The sequence below is a fragment of the Chenopodium album genome, chromosome 19 (assembly GCF_948465745.1).
Source record: "Chenopodium album chromosome 19, dcCheAlbu1.1, whole genome shotgun sequence".
Taxonomy (NCBI): Eukaryota; Viridiplantae; Streptophyta; class Magnoliopsida; order Caryophyllales; family Amaranthaceae; genus Chenopodium; species Chenopodium album.
The window spans coordinates 31,928,116-31,953,080 of NC_137852.1; the positions used below are offsets into that span (position 1 = coordinate 31,928,116).

General features: G+C 33.7%; 1 protein-coding gene across 1 annotated transcript; it reads left to right on the forward strand.

Moving 5' to 3' along the window:
* The first annotated feature begins 11,824 nt into the window (after window positions 1-11,824).
* On the forward strand, window positions 11,825-23,380 carry LOC145595131 (putative cyclin-B3-1). Its single transcript, XM_081651499.1, has 22 exons — window positions 11,825-12,056; window positions 12,141-12,198; window positions 12,301-12,382; window positions 12,699-12,759; window positions 12,850-12,904; window positions 12,979-13,066; window positions 13,549-13,606; window positions 14,529-14,586; window positions 14,660-14,744; window positions 14,871-14,903; window positions 15,009-15,063; window positions 15,954-16,002; window positions 16,092-16,185; window positions 17,051-17,108; window positions 20,419-20,706; window positions 20,790-20,912; window positions 21,706-21,795; window positions 21,881-22,042; window positions 22,121-22,180; window positions 22,493-22,591; window positions 22,691-22,869; window positions 22,954-23,380. The coding sequence occupies exons 1-22, from the start codon at window positions 12,042-12,044 to the stop codon at window positions 23,087-23,089; spliced, it is 1,986 nt and encodes a 661-aa protein (XP_081507625.1). The 5' UTR covers window positions 11,825-12,041; the 3' UTR covers window positions 23,090-23,380.
* Window positions 23,381-24,965: the final 1,585 nt, after the last annotated feature.

Consider the following 24,965-nt stretch of genomic DNA (forward strand, 5'->3'; position numbering starts at 1 on the left):
ATGATGTAGCAATTTTAAGGAGCACACGTAATGTGAGTAATTAATTAATTTAATTACTTATTATTATTTTATATTGCTAATATCATGATTATTATTATTATTATTTGATTTGACTAACGCTATTATTGTTAAATTGCTTCCAATATTAATGTTTATTCTATTATTATTTATGATCACCATGCATGTTTAAAGGGAATATGTAATTGAAAATCACGACTAATAAGATAATTTGGACGACCGGTTTAGGTTCCTTTAATCTTGTTACTAAATCAAGTAGTCACAAATCACGATATTGTAGAATTATATGTTGCATTAATATTCAACCAATTTAGCTTAATAATAGTTTGGAGCAAATTAAATATTTTGTTTGTATGCCTTTGAGATTACAGGAATACTTTTCATTATAAGAATTGAGTAGAGGCCAATACGGGCTAATGTGACTCCATGACTCACTTCGTACCATCATCCCCGATCCTCTTTTCGTGGTTGCGAACCATATGGAGTTAGTAATCTCATGGATTATGAATGGGGTGTAACCTTCACGAGTCAATCGTTGTTGCCTATCGTTGTCCATCCCTTTATTCGTGGTTGTCTTTTATGATCCATGAACGGTTGACAAGTTCCTTAAAAGCTTGTTGGCGGCTTCCTACTTTCCTTGTCCCTAATCGTGTCCCTAATCGTTATGTCAATTCCCACTTCCTATGAGTGCCAAACATATTCATAGCATGCTTTTACGTAGGCGCACTTCAAACGACGCCTACAGTTAGGTTTACCGATTTTTTTACGACGGGTGGTAAAAAACAATTTTATGTGGTAAAATAAAAGTTTTGGTGGTAAAAACCAATTTTTTGATTTTTTTTTTTGGTAAAAAAAAATAATAATAATAAAAAAAAACTCTCTTTTATGCATCCTTCACCTCATTTATAAGTATTTGGTCTTATCTTGCTTTATTAATGGAAGTATAATAAGACTATGGTCTTTTGGGTTCATTTTTACCCCTTGGAAACATGTGATTATCACTCAGTATGGATACGACATGTATTTTGGACGCACATTATTGCGACCATATCGGATATATAAGAGTTCTAAGTTGAAATATTCAAGGTGAGAAAAAGCCCCCAACCTTAGCAGAATTAGTCCATTTGAAATATTAGGCCATATGTTGTCTTGTACTAGAAACTTTGACAAATTCGATAAATAGCAAAAAAATCTTATCAGTCCTACATTTTGATAACAAGTTTGTTATCGAACTGATTAATCATGCATGTGGAATTTGGGTTTGTTGGAATAATGACAACATTATTATTCGTAATATGGAATTCAAACATAGATGTGCTCATCTACATATTATGTACAAACCATTAAATAAAAACGTACTTATTTTAGAGGCTTATTGTCCTGTTCAAGAGAATGATACAAACATTTTTTGGGAATACTTGGAAACCTTTAGTAAAAGATATCCATATGCCATGGATGCTTATTGGTGATTTTAATGAAATGCTTAATTACGACGATAAATTAGAGGGACGTCCCTTAGCTAGCCATCAACTAAAACTACTCCCCCATTTTCTAAATGCAACAATTGCTATTGATACTCCTTGTTTACAATATGCCTTTTCATGGAAGCAATGTCATGGTAAGAATACAGTTTACGAAAGGCTTGATAGGGTATTAGGCTGTCATGATTTGATGACAATCGATAGGGTATTAGGCAGTCATGATTTGATGACAATATTTCCAAATAGTCGAGCTTCCTATGGTACTTTTACAGCATCTGATCATGCTCCTTTATTTTTTTTAATTCAATTATGATGAACGAAATTATAACCCTCGTCTATTTCGATTTCAAAACTTTTGGGCAATAGAGAAAGAATCACTTTCAATAATTAAAAAAGTGTAGCCCACTCCTATTTTGGGTTTTTGTTTTTATAACATTCAACAGAAAATGTCTAGAGTAAAAACTCATTTGAAAGAATTGAATGGGTGCATTAAAGATACGGAAACAAAAATAACAAGTTAATTGCAAATGAGGAGAAAATATAACAACTTGAAAATAGCCTCCGTACACAATCGTTTAACTCTATTCTTGTCAGCCACATAAATGGAACGATTAAAAAGCGAGAAAAACTTCTCTTATATGGACAAAAATCTTAGGGAAATATCAATCGGAAAAGTGGTTAACCCAAGGTGATATAAATACTAGGTTTTTCCACCATCGAATGAGAAAGAAGATTGCAAACCCTACCATTTATAAACTAATCAAAAAATGAATACAACATTTGGGTAGACACCAAAGATGAAATTTATTCCATTCTTATAAATTCGTTCAAATCTAGATTCAAATCATATCATAGTACTCCAAGACAGATTGACTTGTCTTTCCTAGAACCCATTACTATAATCGACAACTGTAATTCTATTACAACCCTCGTATTAACCGAGGATGAAATTACAAAAGCCTTTTTTGATATGAATCCAGACAAATCCCCAGGGTAAGATGGGTTTGGGGCTAAATTTTTTCAAGAATACTGGTCAATCATCATCAAAAAAGATATACTTTTAGCAATTCAAGGGCTTATTCACCACGGGAAGCTTCCACCTTCTTTGAGCACACGCTTATTACGCTTATCCCAAAATCGAATTGCCGGAATTGCCAAGTCATTTTCGGTCAATAAGTCTTGTAAACACAATTTACAAGGCAATTTCAAAAATTCTAATGAATATAAAAGAAAAGGTGAGTCCATTGCAAAATGCTCTTACTCCCGATCGTTCCATCCATGAAAACATTCTAATTATTCAAGAAGTGTTAAACACTTTTTATAAGTCCAATAATAAAACAAGGTGGTGTGCCCTCAAGCTTGATATGGAAAAGGCTTATGATAGAGTAGAATGAGATTTCCTTGGGGAATGTTTAAAAGCCCTTGGTTTTCCTTCACAATGGATGCTGGAGAGAAGAGAGGAAAAGTAGCTGACATCTCGCCCCGATCGGGCGTGACAACAAGTATTTTTATACGTCTGGGCGCTCACCGAGCGCTAGAGTAAAGTTGATTCGTCCGCCCCACCGGGTGGGTGATCGCCCTGCCATGTGCACTATTAGGCGGTGATCGCCCTATCGGGCGGAGCTCGCCCGACAGGGTGCGAGAGCAAAGTTGAGATTATGTATCGCTCGACCGGGCGCGGAAACACGTCAGATTACCAACGACTCTTCCACTTCCTCTTCCTTAGTAACTCCCCCTTAATACCCATAATTAATTAAAGGGATATTTTAAGGGGTTTGCTCACTTTAATTTTTGATTAAAAGCTTTGTCTCTTTGGATTCTTCAACTCTTGACTATCCCATCTTCCATTATATATTTTCATGGTTGGAAAAATCTAATCACCACAATCATAAAACACATTGAGCTAAACACAGTTCTCTCTTTGGGCATAAGTTTACTAGTCTCCAACCTACCACCCAAAAGTGCCTTTGTGTGGGAGTGGTGTGTGTAACCTTAGGGAATGTACCGGCGAATACAATTGTGCAACCTAGTTAAGCCGGATATCATTTTCAAGTCAGTGATGATTATCACGCCACACTGAAATTTCTTTGAGTATTATTTTCTCTCCCCTTGTTCATTTTGTTAACTATTTGTTCTAGACCCTCTTTATATTACAACAATGGATTGCTTGGGTAAAAGAATGTGTCACAAAATAAAGTCTCTTATTCGCTAAAAATCAACGACACATCTAGTAAATGGTTTTAACCATCAAGAGGCCTTCGCCCAGGAGACCACTATTCGCTAAAAGTCATGTATGGGTCGTTATCTTGGAGTACATTTTAGCTCATATGTTCCCAAAAAAGAAGACTATAATCTTGGCCTTCAAAAAACTAAAGAATTCAACATTGGGAACCAGGCTTTTTGTCCAAAGTTTGACGCCATACTCTAATCCAAAGCAACTTAGAAGCTATACCCTCTTACTAGTGCTCCTCCTCGCTTTTACAAAGTGAGGTAGCTTCAAAATTTGATTCTCTACAGTGTAACTTCTTTTGGTGACAACAAAAAGATAAAAATAGTTTGACACTGATTTTCTTGGGATAAAATTTGTAGACCAAAGAATGTGAGAGGTTTGAGCCTCCGTCGAACTCTCCCACTTAATAGAGCTTTTATGGCTAAATTAGGGTGGAAAATCATGTCAGATCCTAACAACCTTTGTGTAATACCCGAATATTTTATGATTTTATATAATATAGTTTATTTTTTTATCTATTATATAACTTTCCTAATCTCTTTTTTTTTTATTTTTTTTATTTTAGGGTTCAGAAAGTGTTAAAACCCTATTTTAATTTAAATAGGACTCTTTATCAACATCTATATATATTACTAAACCCTAATTATTTTAATTGATATTGTTGCTTTATGATTTATTTTCTACTTCTGCCGTTTGCATATCTTTTGTGATTGATTTCTTTACCAAGCTATACCTCTAAACCTATATTATATTTATCTTGATTCATTATTCAACCAAAATTTTACCCATCATCACACGATCATATATACCTTGATCTTCATCATTCTATAACTCTTCTAGCATAAACAAAGTCAACTCATCAAGAAGCCCAACCCATTACTTATCCTAAGTCGTAACCGCAGTCATGCAAATTATAAGCACTTTGCATATTTCATATAAGTCATCATATTTCTTGTACGAGTAATTCTTTGTGGGAATCTAATCAAGTATTCTACAAGGAGCATCAGCCTCATGTATGTATGTAGATTATTGCAATTTTTAAGATGTATGCTCGTGTGATCTTGAATTCGGCTTTCCGGAAGGTAATCATGCTCGGCCCTTTGAAGTTGTTTGATCATATTAATTATTATATGTAATCATACTATTAATTTCTTGGAGTTGTTTGATTATATTTTGTATTATTGCATGTAAATTTATGAATTGTTATTTGTATGATCAAGATTTACAATTTTACATATATATAAGTGTGTGGTATTATATGATTTGATTGGATTATTTGAATATCGTATTATATTTGTTGTATATAATTAATTGTACAACTATTTCTAGGGTTTTAATGTTGTTGTTATAGGGAGTATTGTTCTATCGAGGTTTTCGGGTTGTTAATGCAGAGTATAATTTTTGGGTTGTGAGTTAATTATATTTGGGTATTAGTTTTATTGTCATATCAGAGTTGAGATATACTATGATTGAACGGAGTATGAATTGTCATGTAATTATTTGGGAACCCGTGCCATTGTTGAGATATAATCTATTAGTTTGAGAATGATTATTTGATCGATGTATGAGATCAAAAGATTGAGAATTATTATATTGTTCTTGGTTTGAGGCTCGGCGTTATATACTTTGGTCCTTGGCATGTTGGTAAAAGGATGATGATCATGGGTTAAGAATGAGGTACAATCTTTATTATTTATTTTTATATGGTCCCCTACAGTGGGAATTGGCCCGTATGTGGTCTGGTTCAAGGTGTTTTCTGGTTATTGAGAGTATTCAAATTTTTATACTTGTTGGTTTGTTATTCGAATTACCCATGTCCAAGGCTAGGTATAAAACAAAGAGCATGGCACACTTATTGATTAGATGAGTTAATTGAGCAGAGTATCATATTATTATTTTTGAGGTGGGATTTTATCAAGGATAGTCATGTGTAGTGTCGTAATTAGTTTAATATTTTGGTGAATGTAGTTTCGAACTACACAGTCACTCAACTAATTATATTATTAATTATTATATTATTTCATTGTATATTTTATAAGCGGTGATTACTCGGCTTTTTGCTGACGTGTGTGTGTTGTTTTGCTATGCTACTTGTGTTTCCGGCCATGTCTTTTTCTTATGGTGGCCCTGCGACGATCTATTTTGGAATTTGTCCTTAATGGTGAGCAGACAAGATTGTTTTAGCAGGTTGATCAGGTGATCGTAGCTAAAGGAGCTCAAGTGTTTCGATTAGTTTGTTATAACAAGTTTGTAAAGGTGTATAAATAGCTCACCTAGATGTATTGGGTTGTAATTAATGGGATTTTGTAAGCCTTAACACTTGACAGGTTGTCGAGTGTGGCGGTAATACCTCCGATTTAGGTGTATGCTTCCGCAGTTTTATTCAAAGTTGTTTATTTTTCCTTTAATTCTTGTTTATTATTAGTTAGTAAATCGGGGGTGTTACACTTTGGGTAAAAATCATTAGAGCTAAATATTTGCACAGAACATCATTTTTTAAGTTTAAACATAGTGCAAAAGATTTTGACATCTGGAGGACGATCCTTGCGCAACGAGAGATTTTGCAGAAGGGCATCCGCTGGAAAATAGGCGATGGCAAAAAAAATTTCTTTTGGATTGACAACTGGGTAGTTGATAAAAGTCTATTAGAATTACTCCACATAGATGGATCCCAAGTTAATCTCGATAGTAAAGTTTCAGACTTTATTTGCTAAATAAGCAGTGGAATAGACAAAAATAAAGAGACATACTTCCTGAAAACATAACGACCAAATCATGGGCATTCCTTTACCGCTTAAAAATATGAGCGACTCTCCCTGAAGATAATATTTGGCCCCATCGATGGATTTGGAAAATAGTCATTCCACCCAAAATTCAGATTTTCTTACGGCAAATTTTTCATAATAGTTTAAGTTTCCAAGACACTCTAATTCATAAAATAAACGTTATCCCAATAATAGCTTGTCCTATAGGTGATGATGAAACAATTGATCATCTCTTCCTCAAATTCTCCAGAATTTGAGAATTATGAATTATTCCCCTAATTAAAAATGGTTAGATTGTATAATTTCCTTTGTAAATTTAATCGACCCGTTCATGTTCTAAGAAAACATCCCAACACATTAGGGAAACTTATATTCCTCATTTGGAGTATTAGGAAAGAGCGGAATGCTATAATCTTCTATAATGACACTTTTAACAGTTTAAGGATTTACCACTAAGCGCAATTCCGTTCAATGAGTGGAACCAAAGATGTCTCATAGATAACTTTTCTTCTATGGGTTCTCCCATCCCGAGAACCCACAACCATTCTCCCTATTTACTCTCCCCAACTTCCATTCTAGTATAATGGAAGACACCTCCCATCGACCTCTTTAAGCTCAATTTTGACGGGTCGGTTCGTAATAAACTCAAAAACAGTAGGAATCATCATTAGAGATAACGACATTCTTCTTAAGGCTTCTACTTTCAAGCTTGGGAGCACCAAAGCTTTCATAACAGAAGTTGTAACTCTTCATAAAGGAGTTCAACTAGCTCATCAATGTGGCATCTAAAACATTCAAATTTAAGGTGATAATCTTCTAGTTATTAACGCAATAAAAGGCATATGAGCACTCCTGTAATACCCGAATATTTTATGACTTTATACAATATATTTTATTGAAAAATAAATTATTTTTATAACTTTGTTAGTCTCATATTTTTATTTTAGAGTTTGGAAAGTTTTTAAATTCTATTTTATTTAAACAAGACTTAAATTTTTTATCTACTGTAATTGTTTAAAACCCTAAAAGTTTTATATTTCGTATATAAAATTACTCAATAGTTAGTGCAGCCGTGGTTTATATTAATAGTTTAATCTTTGCAAATTACCTCCACATGCCTCTTTGTTTCACGCATAACACTTTAATTCGTGGGATTCAAGTTCCTTTGATGACGTCGACTTCGTGGTTTCATTTTGTATGCAAGTGCATCAGCAAATTAAAAGTTGAAAAGCATTATTTGTGCAAAATGTTCTTTTGCGTGACATTAAATTCAAATATAAACCTTGGAGTATTAGTTTCCGAAGGTAATCATACGATGTTCTTGGAGCTGTTTGATTATAGATTATTGTTTGTATTGATTGTATTTCGTATTATTGTATGCAAATTTTATGAATTGTTATTTGTAAGATCAAGATTTATATACATGTGATAATTGTATTGTATTGTATTATATGATTTAATTGTTGTATTGATTGATTGTGTTATAATTTAAAGGGTTTTTAATGTTGTTTCTATAGGGAGGAGTATTGTTATATTGAGGTTTTAGAGTTCCTAATGCAGAGTATTATTTTTGGGTTGAGATTTGATTATTTTCGGGTGCTAGTATTATTGTCCAATAAGAGTTGAGATGTTTTTGAATCGAATCGTTATGTTATTTGGGAACATGTGCCATTATTGAGATATTATTAGTAGATTGTGAAATTATTATTTAATCAAGTATGAGATAAAAAGGTTGAGAAATTATTATTTTGTTCTTGGTTTGAGGCTCGGCGTTATCGACCTTAGTCCTTGGCATGTTGGTAAGGAGATGATAATCATGAGTTAAGAATGAGGTACAATCTTTATTATTTATTTTTTGGGGAATTGTCAATGGTAGCTATATACTTTTGCTCATTCTCAGTGGTAACAAAATATTTTGCAAATCCTCCCAAATAACATTACTTTTTATATGTTTCTCTAACTTGACAATAGTTGTATAATTTGCAAGTAATTAGCTTAAAAAAACACAAGAATTAGCCTAATAATTAAAAGAAAAAAAGATATTTTAAAAAAATGGGACTAAAACCTTCTGCCAAGTAGCCACCTCCATGGCGTCGGCTAGCCCACCGCCGGAAACCTAAAAACCCCGCATAGCTATCCCAAAAACACCTCATTCTCCCAAAAACCCACCCGAAACAACTTCGTTCTCCGCGAAATCCACCCATAGCCACCTCACCAATCTCTCTGAAACACAGCCATAACCTCCTTAATCTCCCCAAAACTCTCTCAAAGTCCATCTCAAAACCCACCCCGATTTCCGAAATTACATGGTTCAGCTTAAAACCTTGATTTTCATTATTTTAAGGGGTGGGATATTGTGGGTTTCGTGTGGCTGGTGGGGTTGAGGCAGGGTTGAATGAGAAGGCATAAGGACGAGGAAGAGGAGGTGGGCAGAAGTTGTAGTCCGGCAGTCATGGTTGATTATGAAGGTGGAAGGGAAAGGGAAAAGGAAGGCATATATATATATATATATTAATTTTATTAGTTTAATTCTGGTCTAATTAAGTTAATTAGTTGATAATTGTAAACATATTGTTATGTTAGAGAAACTTTTAAAATATAATGCTATTTGGGAGAATTTGTCAAATATTTTGTTACCATTGAGAATGGGCAAAAGTATATGGCTACCATTGAGAATTTCCCTTATTTTTTTAATGGTCCCCTACAATGGGAATTGGCCCGTATGTGGTCTGGTTCAAGGTGTTTTCTGGTTATTGAGAGTATTCAAGTTTTTATACTTGTTGGTTTATTATTCGAATTACTCATGTCCAAGGCTAGGTATAGAACAACGAGCATGACACACTTTTGGGTTATATGAGTTGATTGAGTAAAAGGTTCGTATTATTATTCGAGGTTGAGTTGATAAAGGTTATTTTTTTTAGAATATAATGTGTAATGTAATTTCAAACTACATTATTTAATTGAGCTAATATTGTCAATTATTCTATTATACTCTATGTTCTGATATGTGATGATTACTCAGCTCTCTGCCGACGTGTGTGTGTGTGTTTGTTTGTTTTGTTGTGCTACTTGTGTTTGCAGCCATGTCTTTTTCTTATGGTGGCCTTGCAACGATCTACTTTGGAATTTGTCCTTAATGGTGAGCAGACAAGGTTGTTTAAGCAGGTTGATCAAGTGATCGTAGCTAAAGGAGTTCCAGTGTTTCGATTAATTTGTTTATAACGAGTTTGTAAAGGTTTAAAAATAGCTCACCTAGTTTATTGAGTTGTTATTTATGGGATTTTGTAAGCCTTAACACTTGACAGGTTGTCGAGTGTGGCAGTAATACCTCCGATTTAGATGTATGCTTCCGCAATTTTATTTTAAAGGTCGTTAATTTTTCTTTAATTCTTGTTTGTTATTAATTAGTAAATCGGGGGTGTTACAACTCCCTTGGCAGATCGAGTATCTTATCAAAGAAACTCTTTCTCTCCAAGTTTTCCAATAAGAGTATCCATCACATCTAGCGGAAGGCAAACCGTGTAGCAAATTGGATCGTTATTGTGGGACACTTAGCTCCTGATAGTATGAATATTGATGTTTTTAATAACTGTAGTTTATTTTCAATTATGTCTTTTGATACATTAGGTTTGCTCCTCGTGAGGAGGACATCCTAATGTTTTTTTTATCTTACCCTTTTTTTTATTTTTTTTATTTTTTTTAAAGTAGTACTATATATATGCTTTTAGTAGTAACGTAATATAAAAAGTTGTTATGCAATTTGGATTGTGTCTAACGGTGATTATTACTTCCCCCGTTTTTATTTAGTTGCAACACATCCCTTTGACACATATTTTAAGGAACATATTAGACTAGGTAAACGAATTAATTAATTTACGAAATTTTAGCACCTATAAGAAGAAAGGGATAAGTTGTTATGCTTTAAATTTCATAGATTTATTCATTCATTTACCTACTTTAATCATATCCTTAAAAAGCGTGATAAAAAGTGTATAAAAAAAAAAACAGAAGAAGTAGGAGTTTAAGACTTCCTTTGAAAGAGCCAGGAGGGCACTTATGAAAGCTAAATAAATAAAGGAAAATTTGTCTAAGACAACTTTTTAAAAAACATTTTTTGTTTAAGACAACCTTATAAATTTTTTTTGGCAAAGTCAGATCCAAATAAAAAAAAATTTGTTAATGGGCTAATGGCGACCAACCTTCACTTTCAGACATTGACCCATTGGATTCCAACGTTGACTCCCACGTGGGCTGCACGTGACCCTTATTTCTCCTAATTGGGGGACTAATTACGTCATTATCGACAAATCCAGGTACCAATATAGTTCTATTTTGTGAATTTTTAATCGATTTGGGGTCAAATCGAGCCATATTGAGAAGCAATTTCTATGAAATGAAACCCAAATCAAAACCCTAATTTTTGAAATTGACAAAATTGGAACAATTATTATGAAATTACTCACCTTAATGCGAAGATCAATCCCACCAACTCTGAATTGTGGAATACCGTTTTTGATTTTCTAATTTGGGGAAAAATTTTCGTTGGTTCAACAGAAGAAGAATTGGGGTTTATGTGAAAAAAATGGAGGGGAAAGGGGTGTAATTAGGAGAAATAAGGGTCACGTGCAGCCCACGTGGGTCAACGCCGGAATCCAGTGGGTCAATGCCCGGAAATGGAGGTTGGTTGCCCTTAACAATTTTTTTTTTAAAATTGGCAGAAATACTTGCGTGGACCTGGTCCACAATAATATTATTGTGGACCCGAGCTTTATACACACGCAGCTGACATTACATTGAACATAGTGACCCTTATTTTTAACATAGTAACCTTATTTTTAACATAGTAACCTTTATTAAAAGTTGTATAACGTTAATACTATTGTGAACTTGAAGTCCGGCGTTATGATCCTAATTTTATCATAGTGACCTTTATTATTTATATTGACCTTATAAAATATATCATTAAAAAATTAACCTCTTATAGCCTATATATTATAAAAATGACTTTTATTTTCAACATAGTGACCTTCATTTTATCATAGTGACTTTTTTTTTATAAATAAAATAATCATAGTTTCTCTAATGTTAGTGGTCTACAATAAATTATTGTGAACCAAGTCCATTTAAGAATTTGTACAAAATTGGATCTGACTTTGCCAAAAAAATTTTATAAGGTTGTTTTAAACAAAAAATGTCTTTTAAAAGGTTGTCTAATTGTCTTAGACAAATTTTCCAAAAATAAATTCAAAAACTAAAGAAGGCGGGCATTTTCATTTATGGGCATCTGAGTTTTATTCTTCTAAAATTTCGTCTTCTCTTTCAAAATTCAACTCCGTCAATGCTCAAAAACATACATTCAGAAACATACATAGTTTAATTTTAGCGAAAAGAAATGATCTAGCTCTATTCTTCAAGCTACACAAACCATAATATTTATTTCAATTTCTTACAATTCGAATCTAAAATTACAAATTACTGCTAGTTTTCTTATACATTTTTGTTTATTTTGATCGAAGACAGCAGGAAGAATCAGAAGAAGAAGCAAAAATGGTGCTTCTCAAGGTTTTCATAAACCCTAATTTTTGTTCTAATTTGATTTTTTTTTTTTTGTTGTTGAAATTTTAATGTTTATTGTGTTTATTGAAGGAAAAAACTGTTACTAGGCAAACCAAGACTACAGAGAATTGGGGAACTAGTAAGAATGGTAATGTATTTGTGTCGTTTTTTCAATTTTGTGTTTTTAGCATTTCAGTGAAGTATAGTAGTTTATTGATTTGTGCATTTTGTTTTATTGTTCTTGGGATAGTTGCTATGAGTAAATTTAAGGTTTATTCGGATAGACAGAAGGTTAATGGTCGTAGTAGCGATGATGCCGATGCTAAGCTTCCGTAAGTTCCGTCTTTAATTTCATTTTTGTTCTTCTTTACTCACCTTTTTCAAACTGTTTCAAATGATTATTTTGTTATGTCCTTTTCTTTATATGGTACGATTCCTTACGACAATTCATGTTAGCGGAACCCAAATCATTTTGGGATTATAGCTTTGTTGTTGTTGTTGTTGTTGTCGTAGTATGTGTGATTCAGAACACTAAGACAATTGATTTGTTTAGTTTAGGGATAGTAGATTTGTTACGAACAAAATTGTCGATAGTTATGGTAGATTTGGATGGATTTATCATGAATAATATGGTCATTTGTGCGACAGGAGGACATCCCTTGTGTCAAAAAAGAAGGCGACTGTACCGCCTAGTACTGTTGGGACTAAGGTATTAAATAGCCATGCTCGTTTGTGTATTTGCTGCTGAAATTACTTTGGTAATATTTGTGCTTATGCAATTCGGTACTTTGTTTTCAAGACGAAGATCCAAGTCCGTGGTGCTGAGTTAACTACAAGCTGTCATGGTGCTCTTGGTATGACTTTTGGCTACATGTTTGACATAACTTTTTTGTTTTATGTTCTTTTACACACTTCCCTTTTAGTGCAGACAAGCCAAAGGTTGGAAGAAAAGCATTGGCCGATGTCAGCAATATACGGAGGCAATCATCTAGATTTGAGAAACCTAGTGGTTCGAGGTGAGCGCAAATCATGGCTAGCATTGTTTTTACAGAATCTGTTGGATGTTGTAATTGTATTAAATGGACAAAAAGAGATCACTTGTACTTTATATGGGGGGTGGTTAATAAGCTAGTACCTCACTAAAATTAAAGTAAATTTGGTATGGACAAGTAAATATTTTTCTGCTGACTACATCAAAATGCCGCAGGCTTAAAGCGTACAAAAAAGTTCAAAAAGGACATTCCTTTGACTTGGTTGTATGGGTATCCTGGTTATGCCAAGTTTGCTTTTGCATTGTCAATTGTTTTTTGAAGGTTCAGCAAAAATTATAATGCAATTATATGTTTATTGATAAACCTTTTCCAAATATCTAAAGTGGGCTATTCTATCCGCAAATCTATTTTCTCATCTTGAATATATGGGAATATAAAAAGAAGAATTCTAATGTGTATGGGAATGGGAACATAGTTGAATACGCTAATTGTAATAAATTTTTCAGGAATTCAGTGGCTTTTGGCACTCTTACCAATACTGGTTCATCTAGTCAATCTCAAGCGGTATGCCAATTGTTTGCTAATTTACTTTGAATGGTCTTATTGCTTTAGTTTGGCATATTTAATATTGAAAGTTCTTAAAAAGTCTCTTTGTTGGCTTTATATTGAACTATTATGAACATTATATATTACTTTCAAGTATCAACTCAATATTATTCTGAAACACGTTCCTATTCTAGCTTAGGTAAGGGGTACACATGTATGGAATCTTTCCATTAGATCTTTCCATTATGCAATCTTACCATTGCATAACGGAGTGACTATTTCCAATTGACTCTTAATCTAAAAAGTTACTATAGTCTACTATCCAATGTATGAAGCATAGACAATGTAATGATCCAATTTTTTTATTTTGCCCATAATAATCCAAATAAACCATGTATTGTTTTATGGTTTTACCAAAGGAAACGAATAGCGTGGTATGCAATGCTAAAAGATCAATTTATATGTTTTATCATTGTATGCTCATACTGCTCAAAGCTCTATATTAGGCTACAGTCCGAGATTTTAGACCTTTCTAATCCCTGACAGTTTTACAGTTTAAGGGCTATGGTCATTTTAGCTCTTATGTCTTCTGCATAAATCTGTCTCTGCAAATGCCGTTTTGGCAGCCAATTCTGAGAAAGGAGATTTTATGTAGGAGCCTGCATATTGGGTATTTCCGGGGAAGTGTGTGTGTGTGTGTGTGTGTGTGTCTGTCTGTCTGTTGTTGGGGGGCTGTGAGTCCTTTCAATATTGCAAAAAATTATCTGTGGCATTGCTTATGAGGAAACGTTATTAAATGTCAATCTCGGTTGGATAATGATGCCGTGTTATGAATATCATAAAGGGAAAAATGACGTTAAGTTATAAGTGAGTTACAAATCCATGCTAGAGACACTATCTCTTGCGTCCTTTTCCTTACTTTGACTCTATCTTTGAACAGGGAAATCTTAAGGGAAACTTAACTCGAGGTGTTTCCGTCTCAAACACTGCTGTAAAAGGTAAGAATTAATTTGTGGTTTTATATGGTACTATCACCATGTCTTTTTTAGTGACTGTTATCCTGTGCTTTAGTGGCTACAGCTACCACCAAAGCTCAGAGGACATCTTCAAATTTCCACAGGGTCAAAGTGAATGAAATTATGGAAAACATAACCAGGTTTTGGCTCTTTTGTGCCTTGTATTTTCTATTTGATGAACTATGAACTTGTTTATACAAACAATTGTTTCTATTCTCATAAGCTGTAGCATAATGCATATTTTTTATTATCCTTTTTGTCTTCAGGCAGATTTCTAAGAGTAGTAATACAATTACAAGGTTTGTTGCTTTCATGAAACTTGTGATTTGACTCCCTGCAAGTTTCCTTCTGTTATATTGATGCAACTTTTCTCATTATCTGTTTTGTTCATGCATGATTTAAAGGAAGTCTTTTCCAGTAATGAAGAAGGCTAGTCAGCTGGATTCCAGTGACATAAAGGTAGCTTCTATTGTTGCTCCTCATGAAGATAAAAGTCAGAGTATGCTTTAGTTTACTCATTATATTTTCTTATTCAGGGAGCACATCCTTGTTTACGTGTAAAGCCTAAGGTTTAGTTATTGGGTAGAACTAGTTGTTCCCCGGGCAATGCTTTGGGTGGTCGAGTTGTTGTATGTAGTTTCACATTATTATTTTTTGTATTTGGTGAGAAATAAAATTATAGATTTCAAGTTATGTGATCTTAAAATGCAAATTGGTTAGCTAACAATTATTAAACTACATTTTGAAGTAGTTTACTTGATTTGTATAGAAAATGACTCTTTTTGCATTCTACATGTAGCTTATAAAATTTATCTTAAGCTGGAAATTGAATATTAGTTTTTAAAAAATGGGCATTGTTTAAAGAGAAATTTGTAAATTAGGAAACGCATAACAGATTTGGTTATCTAAAGATTGCAACATTTTTTCCTAATCCCTTTCGCAGTTACCTATTTACCTAAGTTTTGTTTATGATTTTAATAACTCTAAGAAAAATAATGTATTATTTAAGTAGATGAAGAAGTTATTTAGGCATTAAAGTTGTAATATTTATAAATAGTCCTTTCTCTTTATTGAGTGATCCAGAGTCATAAATTCTATCAATGGAATAGTAGTTAAGATTTTACATTAATGAACGCGAGGTCATGACTTTGAGTGCTGAAACCAACATCTTTTTTTTTTTTTTTTTTTTTTGGTGATGGCGCAATATTAGTTAATGTGTGCGCATGACATGGCACAATGTCATGTCAAGTAATAGCGACACATATAGAGGTGTCATGGCTTTCCTTTAAGTTTTAACATTATGTATAAATTATGTGATATAATATGACTGGTGTATATTTGTATGACAGGTAGACAAAACAAGTGAGGAGAGGTCTACAAAAAAAATTGGTTTCCCAAGTGAGTATAGTACTTTGTAAATTTCCCTTGGTTGAACATATAGGTATAATGTATGGAAAGATTTCAACTTACTCTCTTTATTGCCTAAGTAAAAGCAAAGGTTGGTGGAAAATTAGCTCCCCAAATGAGCAATCTCAGTGGCAAAGTTTCAAAGGAAAAAGTGAATGACAACTTCCCACCAAAGTGAGTATTACTGCAGGAAATCTTTACCCATGGATGTTATTATGTTAATTTTTTTGGACCTATAGCTCCTTTCTATGTAATTTCTGGATTGGTTTATGTCTGAAGTATGAAGGAAACTTTTGCTGCCTCTTTTGTTCTGTCAAACCCGAATTTCACCTGTAATTTTTTCTTCTTGTTTAGTGGTCAGACTAGGTGTGGTATCTATTAGGTAGAGGTCAAGAAGTCAGCAATGATTGATGTTTTTCTTGGATGCTCTTGCCTCTTGGCATGATTATTGAAAATTAGTTTAATTAGATCCTTTAGTTACGACTCTTTGTTGTCGTTTGCTTTAATCTCAGCTTCTCAGTGGTTTAGGAACTATGATAAATATGCTGTTGTTTATGCTGTTTAATCATTAGAGTGCAATGTTGGATTTTTCCCAGTTTAGTGTGATAATTTATTAGGACAAGATAGCATAATAGCTTTTTGGTGAAGATGTCAGTCTAGGAAGTCTAGGAAGCTCTCTAACTGAAAGTTCATCTTGGTAGATTATGAAGAACCTTTTCTACTCTTACATGATATGCTGAGTTAAGTATAACTTACTTTTACTACACACCTGGAGCTTTTGATGTTAATGAGTTGTGTGTTTGTTTATACGTGCATGCTTGATAAGTCGCCCCCTCCCCCCCCTTCTTCATTTTACTCTTATGAATGAAAGTAACACCTTCAAGAATTTTCTGCTTACATGCTTTTAAATTCTGTATTGTCCAGAGTGATGCTCCTTTTATGTTTGATTTTTTGAAATGAATGTGGCTAAGCTGTTTATTGGTAATAGATTAAATAATGGGGTATCTTAATTAATTGCATGTTATCCTGTCTGGTATAGGTCACTGAGAATTCAAACTAACAAGGATGCTTTTGGAGGGGTAAAAATACCAGTCAAGGTACTTGATGATTACTGTATTCAATGAATCTCTCTCTCTCCAAAAGTGCACTTGAAAGAACTTTAGCCAATTTGTAGTAAACCTTACATAATTACTTGATATTGCAGCATTTAGATCACCAAGTCTTGTTGAACACTAACACACCACAATATCATCGTATCTGCTGCTCACAATGTTTCATGATAAAGCACTTTTTTTTGCTTATATTTTTTTGGAATTTGGTGGAATTTGGGGGGTGTTAGTGATGGATTATTTTATGTTGTTTGAACTAAAGAGTTGCCAACTTTCTGTTTTCGGATATCCTATTAAATAACTTTCCTTATTATAACTACCACTACTTTGTAGGTGACAAAAATATCAAGCACCCCCAATTTGGATCAAGTTCAAACAGATGGATTGATATTTTTTACACCTAAATACCATTTATATAGTAATTCTGCTAATATATTAATATATTAAGTACTCTATACATTTATTTATTTTTAGATTTTCTGTATAAATATAACAATCACCATACTGCCCTTTAGCAACAAAGTGATGATTAACTAACAATTGATCAGTTTTAATGTTGTGATCACTAAGAAAATGAATCAGCAAAGATGGCAGTATGACACTTTTCAAAAACAAAATGTTTTGATAAGGTACTTCCTCCTTTTTTTTTTTTTTTTTTTTTTTTTTTTTTTTTTTTGTGCTTGCAACACATTTCTTTTAAGGGCAATGTCTAATAACTCTAATTACTTGCAACCAAGCCATATTTAGTAAGTTTGATGTGGCACAATATCAATATTGCCCTTACTTGGACATCCTCCCTACTACCACTCTCTCCTCAACGGCTCAACCCTTCCCCTCCCCCTTCCCAGACTGCCCTCCTCCCACCCAACCACTGCAGGTGCTCAATAGCACAACCACGCCACATAGAAACATCACCTCTTCGCCTCCCACAACCCACCCGAATAACCACAACCAACCCTGAAGTTTATCCCACCCCCCCCCAAAAAACCACCTCACCATCTTGAAAACAACCTCACCCACTCCAAATACCCCCAATGCACTGCAAATCGGCCCTAACCACCTTACAATCACTCCACCCATGCAAAAACCACCCAAGCCTTTCCTAAACAACCTTAATCATTCTCGAAAATCACTCGGCCAAACCACCCTTGACAACCACCCCCACACGTCAAAATCACTTCACACACCAATAAACCATTTCTTCCACGCTAAAAGGCATCTAACCCACCCAGAAACTACACCAACACCCTAAAGTTAACTCTAACGGTGGGGGGAAAGTGGGTGAAGAAAGGCAGCAGGCTGGTGTTTGGGCTGGTGGAGAAAATCAGAAATTGCTTGATTGTTGTTTTGATGGAGCTAGTAAAGAGAAGAGAGAAGGTAGACTTGTAGGCAAATTAATCATTTTGACTACATATCTACTTTTCCTTGGTTTCTGCTCCAACTCATTAGGTTGCAAGTAATGAAAAAAAAAAAAAGAGGAAATTTTTCTTTTAAAATTTAAATTTTAAAATTCATATTGCAAGATTTCACTTATAGAAAAAATTACTAGAGGTAATTGATACTATGTTTCAGGGATGTGTCCCAAATATGTATACGTTCAGCCAATTACACCAAGAAATGGTCAAGAAAGCCTTCGTTTAATGTTCTCTAATACTCTTAGCGAATGTTCTCAGCTTTAATAAATTCCTTAACTGAGTGCAAATTGTGGATTTGTAACTTTTCATTTGATGCAACTTTTTAATACTTAGTAATTTAGTATTCTATCTTAACTTAGCAACTTATGAATCCTGAAGTGAAAAAAAGTTGTGAAGAGATGTATAGAAGTAATTTTGTAGATTTATTTGGTTGAGGTATCTTTGGACCTTGATTAGTGATTGGTCCCATCACCGGTGCTTGAATCAAATAGGGTAAGGAAATCCATGCCTTGTACTTCTGTAGTGGTACATAATGAAATTAATATTTCAGAGTTGCTTTGAAGGTGATTCTTTCCCTTTGGTTATTGATAGTTTCTGTTAGTATGATTAGTTGTTATGTGTGTATGCAAGTCAGTCACGTGCTCTTGTTTGGGCATGTAATACGGAGACCCAAGGGTACACCGGTTCGAAGAGTGGAAGAGTGGGACCATGGAGGGGTTAAAAGAGGGAGAAAGAGACTGAAAATGACTTGGTTGGAAGGAGTTAGGACTTAGGAAGGATATGAAGTATATGGATTTGCATGAGGATGAAGTCTTGGATCATAAGGGATGAAGAAGGAAGATTTTTGTGACTACACGGAATAATCAAATTTGGTTAAATTAGCCGACCCCACTTATGGGATTAAGGCTTTGATTGATTGGATTGGATTATAACTCTTGCGTATATCTGCTGAATATTTATGTCACTTGAGTAAAATGGCAAAAGCTTGTCTGTAAAAACTTGTAACTAATAAGCATTCCGTGTGAATGAATTTGATAGTTTCTGTTTTGGGTCAGATTTATAATGTAAAAGATGTGAAATCCTACTCTTAGTTCATTTAACTGTGGGTGGGGCACATTTTCTTGGCTCAATGCCCCAACTCAATTATTACTGGAAATCCAGTCTCTATGTTGAACTCAAAGACAGCATTATACTTCCTCCATTCCACAAGTATTGCAACAATTACCATTTTAGGAAGTTTCTCAAATACTGCAATAATTCCTTATTTGCACATTTTTTCTTTTTCTCTCTTCACACGAGTCCTTATCTCTCTCTTTAAAATCTGTGTCCCATCCCCATGTTGCAATGTTTAGGGAATGGCGGAAGTATTACTTAGTATTCTGTCTTAACTTAGCATATATTAAACTTCAAAGTATTGAGGCTGTTGAACATTACTCTACACTGAATAAAACTATTCGTTTTCATTGTAGCATTTGTATCTTGATGCGGATAAGGGGTTGATAGGGCCTTAATAATTTTCTTTTCTTTTCTTTTCACCATCTGCCCTTTTTTGGAAGTAGCATAATTGTACTATACCTATTTTAGTAAACCTTCACATATCAACTACCCAATATGCACTGAGCCCCTGGCTGACAATTCCTCTCTTACCTACTTGGGCTTTTTAATAAATCAAACAGGTTCTGTGGTCCCCCCTTCCCCCTTCTCCTCCCAACACACATGGTTCAACAATAAAAAAGGAGGAAGTATCTTAGATTTGTGGCCTTGTGGGTTTGAGATTTGTGCATTTGATTGAGGCTTTGTTCGTTGTGTTTGATTCTTCAGAGACTATAGTATTTTTCTTTCTGTCCTAGCAATCCGAATGATGCATTTATCTTGTAATTCAGCCAATTGCAAGAAATCGATTACAAATTTCCAATGACCAAAAGAAGTCTAAATCCAAGAGCATCTGTAATTTGGATAAATCATTTGGTACAACACCTGCTAGAAAAGTGAAGGTTCCCAATTCTGTTGCCAAAACTTTGAAGAGTACAGGTTCTCTTGAAGAAGTTGGAGGAAGAGGAATTCCAGCAAAAAGCAGTGACAACTTGCAATCACAGTCATCAGAGACTACTGTCAGCAAAAACACGGGGCGCAGAAATTCATACACATATTCGCTTATATCAAGATCAAAGGTCAAACCCAATATTCATTATTTATTTCCTCAACTAGCATTTAGCAGAATCTAATTTAACAAAAAATTGGATGAGTTGTGCAGCTTCTAAAATCAAGCAGTGAAGCCAGGGAACATGAACTGTTGCTGAATATTGATGATGAGGGTAATCCTCTTGAAGTTGCAGAGTATGTTGATGACATCTATGAGTATTATTGGATGATGGAGGTGATTATCATCCTCTTCATCAATTTCTTATCCATTTTTGTATATTTTATGTGTTTAGGTTTCTACTTATATTTCAGTCTCTAGAATATTCAATGCAGCTAAGCAGAATTCTTAATTAACTTGTATAAATTGCTACCTTACTAAGACTATAGACTAGCTTGACTTGCTACAGCTATAAAACCTGATATTGAAAGTGTCTTCTTCTGAGTACTTTGAAGCATAGAATTTGATATTGGCTACATAGCTGATAAGATAATCTGTTTGTGTAAAACTTGCGGAACTCTTCTGCATTTCCCTGTGGAATAATTTCTGACAATTAGCAGGTGTAATTTGTAATTATATCTTGTAAAGATTTTTTTATGAACATATGTATTCTTGTAATCTGGAACTGTGAAATTCTGATTGTTATCACCCTGGGCTTTTTAAGAACAATTGTGGATGTAGGTCCTTGGTACTAGGAAAGCTTTGGACTAGAGAGTGCCTTCTGAGCACGGTATATGTTTCATGACTTAGACAGTGGCCATTTCTCTTGAAGATATTGATTTCCCTTATCCTTATGCAAGGGATGCCCATCACTTTTTGCCTAAAAAATGTTTCACTACTGGAAATTGTCTCGGACATGAAACTGTGGGCATGAATTGCTAATTGGCAGAATTCTCTGATAGCTACAAAATGTCATTGCTCTTCTTAGCTTTAGGCAGGTCTTGATTTGGGGTTATAATTTATATTCATTCCAATTGATTTGTTTTGAAGTAATCATTTTATTTACAAGAAATTAGTCATTTTTTTCCAGGCACAGAGTACACTACCAGAAAATTATATGATGATTCAAACAGATGTTACTCCACAAATGCGGGGCTTATTGATTAATTGGCTTATAGAGGTAGGTGGCTAATAGTTGGAGAAACCATTTTATGTAATTCTCTTAAGCTTTACCTTATTCTATACATATGTTTGTTCTTTAACAGGTACACTTCAAATTTGATCTGATGCCAGAAACACTTTACCTCACAGTAGCTCTGCTGGACAGATATCTCTCAATAGTTACAATAAAGAAAAATGAATTTCAGTTGGTTGGTCTTGCATCCCTTTTACTTGCATCAAAGTACGAAGATTTTTGGCATCCAAGGGTGGGTAGTGATATTTGTAAATATTATTCCTTGTGCTTTTAGTGTGAAATAATTTCTTACATTGTTTATTTGGCTTAGGTCAAAGACTTGATTAGCATCTCAGCAGAGTCATATACCCGAAAGCAAATGCTTGAAATGGTATGTCTTTGGATTTGGTGATGTGGTAAACTTTTGCTACTTGTAATACTATATGGCAAATATAACATGTCAATTGGAAATTCATACAGCTATCAATGCCCATTGTTCAATTATATATATTATACAGGGGATTCTGGGAAATTCTCTTTTCCAGTTGCAATTCATATTAGGAACATTAGATCAATTCTGAATATTATGTAGTTAATTTCCTGGATTTAAAAATACCGTTGGGAACTCTAGTTTTGATTTGTGTTTTCATTATATATATATATATTTGCAAAATAGTGGCTTTGATGCTTAACGTATTCACAGGAAAAGAGCATCCTCAAGAAGCTGAAATTTCGGTTGAATTTGCCAACAGCTTATGTCTTCATGCTAAGGTTTCTCAAGGCTTCTCAGTCAGACAAAAGGGTGTGTTAATTATTTATTTATTTATATTTTAATCTTGTATTTACGTTTTTCCAGAATTTCTGTAGCTTCTAACTTGCAACTTTTTACCTTGGCTTCCAGCATGAACATCTCTCATTTTACCTGATCGAGTTATGCTTGGTTAAATATGAAACTTTGAGGTTCAGACCGTCATTGTTATGTGCTGCAGCTGTATATGTTGCCCGTTGTACCCTAAATGAGATTCCAGGATGGACTTCATTGCTTGGAAAGCATACACATCATGAGGAACATCAAATCAGGCAAGTTATCACCATTGAGCTTTGCTGATAAACCTTTATGATTTCCCCCATGACTTCTGCACTTTACTGATTTATTTTCTGCAGGGATTGTGCGGAGATGATTCTCCGAATCCACAAAGCTGCAAGTGCAGGTCTTTTGAAGGTCACTTATGACAAGTATATACACCCAGAGTTTGGTGGTGTTGCAGCTATCAAACCTTTGGACACTCTTCCTCTTTGAAGCCTTCTATACCTCTTGTGGTTTTTAGTGGGCAGTGTAGCTTGTTGTTAATCTTTTTTTTGGTTTGTGCTGTATCTAAGTTTCTGATTCGGTGGTTTCAAAAGAAAAAAAAAAAAAGTTTCTGATTCGGTGATTCCTTGTCAGAATTTGTGTATAATATCGTGCACACATGTACATACATAACACATTAAACATTGAGGCATTGTGCAGTAGGCTATTTGACTGTACGATTGTGTAGACATGCTCTTTATATATGTATAACTTAAACTCTAACTAGTGAAGTAGGGATGCAAACAACCAACTCATCTATTTGACCAATTTTAGATTGCTGCAGAGTGCAGAATCTAATTAAACTAAGGTTATACTATGTATGAATATGAGATTTCTCTGTATTACACTTGGGCTTTTGAAGCTCAGCTCAAGTTGCTGCTGCTGTTTGGTGTCATTGTTGTAGCACTTCTGACGTGCAAATTCATAGCTAACTAGCTAGCTGCATTACTGCACCCATATTATGAACATATAGTACTTTAAACATGAACTTATATTTATTTTTTTCTTTCCTTATATCTTAACTCTCTCTTTTTCATTCTTACCTCTATTAATTTCCTCTCTTCTCTAATTTCTCTCCATCTGAAATTTTATCTCTCCTCTTTCATTTTTTATAAGTTAGTATTTTTTTCTTACCTCACTTTCCTACAATCTTTATACTTTTTTGTCCTATTTTGGATATTCTCCAATTCGTCAGCATTTTAGCATTCTCCATCATCATCAACGTCTTCGTCGCGATCGCAAAACTTGAGGTAATTTATTTATTTATTTATTTTGGTTTAAAAATATGTGAATGTTATAAAATTGTTGATTTTTTTTTTCTTCATCAATTTTGCATTTGTGATTCCTATAAATAGATAATTCTATGATGAATCAAGATTAAATTTAAATTGGATATTCAAATTTTTACAGTAAAACAATTACAATCGAACTTATGTTCTATAAAAAAATTGAACATGCATTACTTTAAAATTGAATATTTTGTACAAAATGAACATTTAATACACTAAATAGGGACATTAGTATATAAAAAATGAACATATTTTAATGATATCTATCTTTATATTTTGCTAATAATTATATATAATGAATTTGAACCTGTATGAATATACTTTGAAAATCATGTTCATTTTTAATATATTACATGTTCATAGCTGCTTTTAAACATGTTCATTTGCTTATGTGTTTATTTATATATACTAAATATTCATTTTAGGGGTAGCAAGGAGAAGTTGTTGTTGTTGTTTTTTATTTTTTTTTATTTATTTATTTTTTTTAATATTTTATATATATATATTTTTTTATTTATACTACTATGTGTGAATCCGTAGGAAGTAGCAGCAATAGTAGTATTTAGAAGAAATTTTTGTGGGTTTTAGGGCCTGTTCATATTTATTGAACTGAGCTGAACTGAACTGAACTGAACTGATTGGAGCTAAACTGAACTGAACTGAACTGATTGGAACTGAACTGAATTGAATTGAGCTGAAATAAATAATTTATGTGAGAGGGAAATTAAGAGCTGAACTGAACTGAACTGAACTGATAGGAATTGAATTGAATTGAACTGAACTGAACTGATTGGAGCTGAACTGAACTGAACTGAAATTAAGTAAATGTGAACGGGCCCTAGTTGGGAGTTAGGGAATTGGTATAAAGGCTTTAATGTGTTAATGGGTTTTCTTAATCCTAATTGGACTAGGATTTTTACTTGGGCTCATTAGTAGGTTATAGGAGATAAGAATAGTTAGTACAAATAGATTAGTAAAATTAAGGAAAATTTGAATTTTGGTACCTCGAATATGGGGGTAATTGAATTTTAGTACCC

Coding starts and splice junctions, on each gene's coding strand:
- LOC145595131 (XM_081651499.1), top strand. Junction 14,904..15,008: donor AGTAGTAATACAATTACAAG/GTTTGTTGCTTT, acceptor CATGATTTAAAG/GAAGTCTTTTCCAGTAATGA. Junction 20,913..21,705: donor AGTATTATTGGATGATGGAG/GTGATTATCATC, acceptor ATTTTTTTCCAG/GCACAGAGTACACTACCAGA.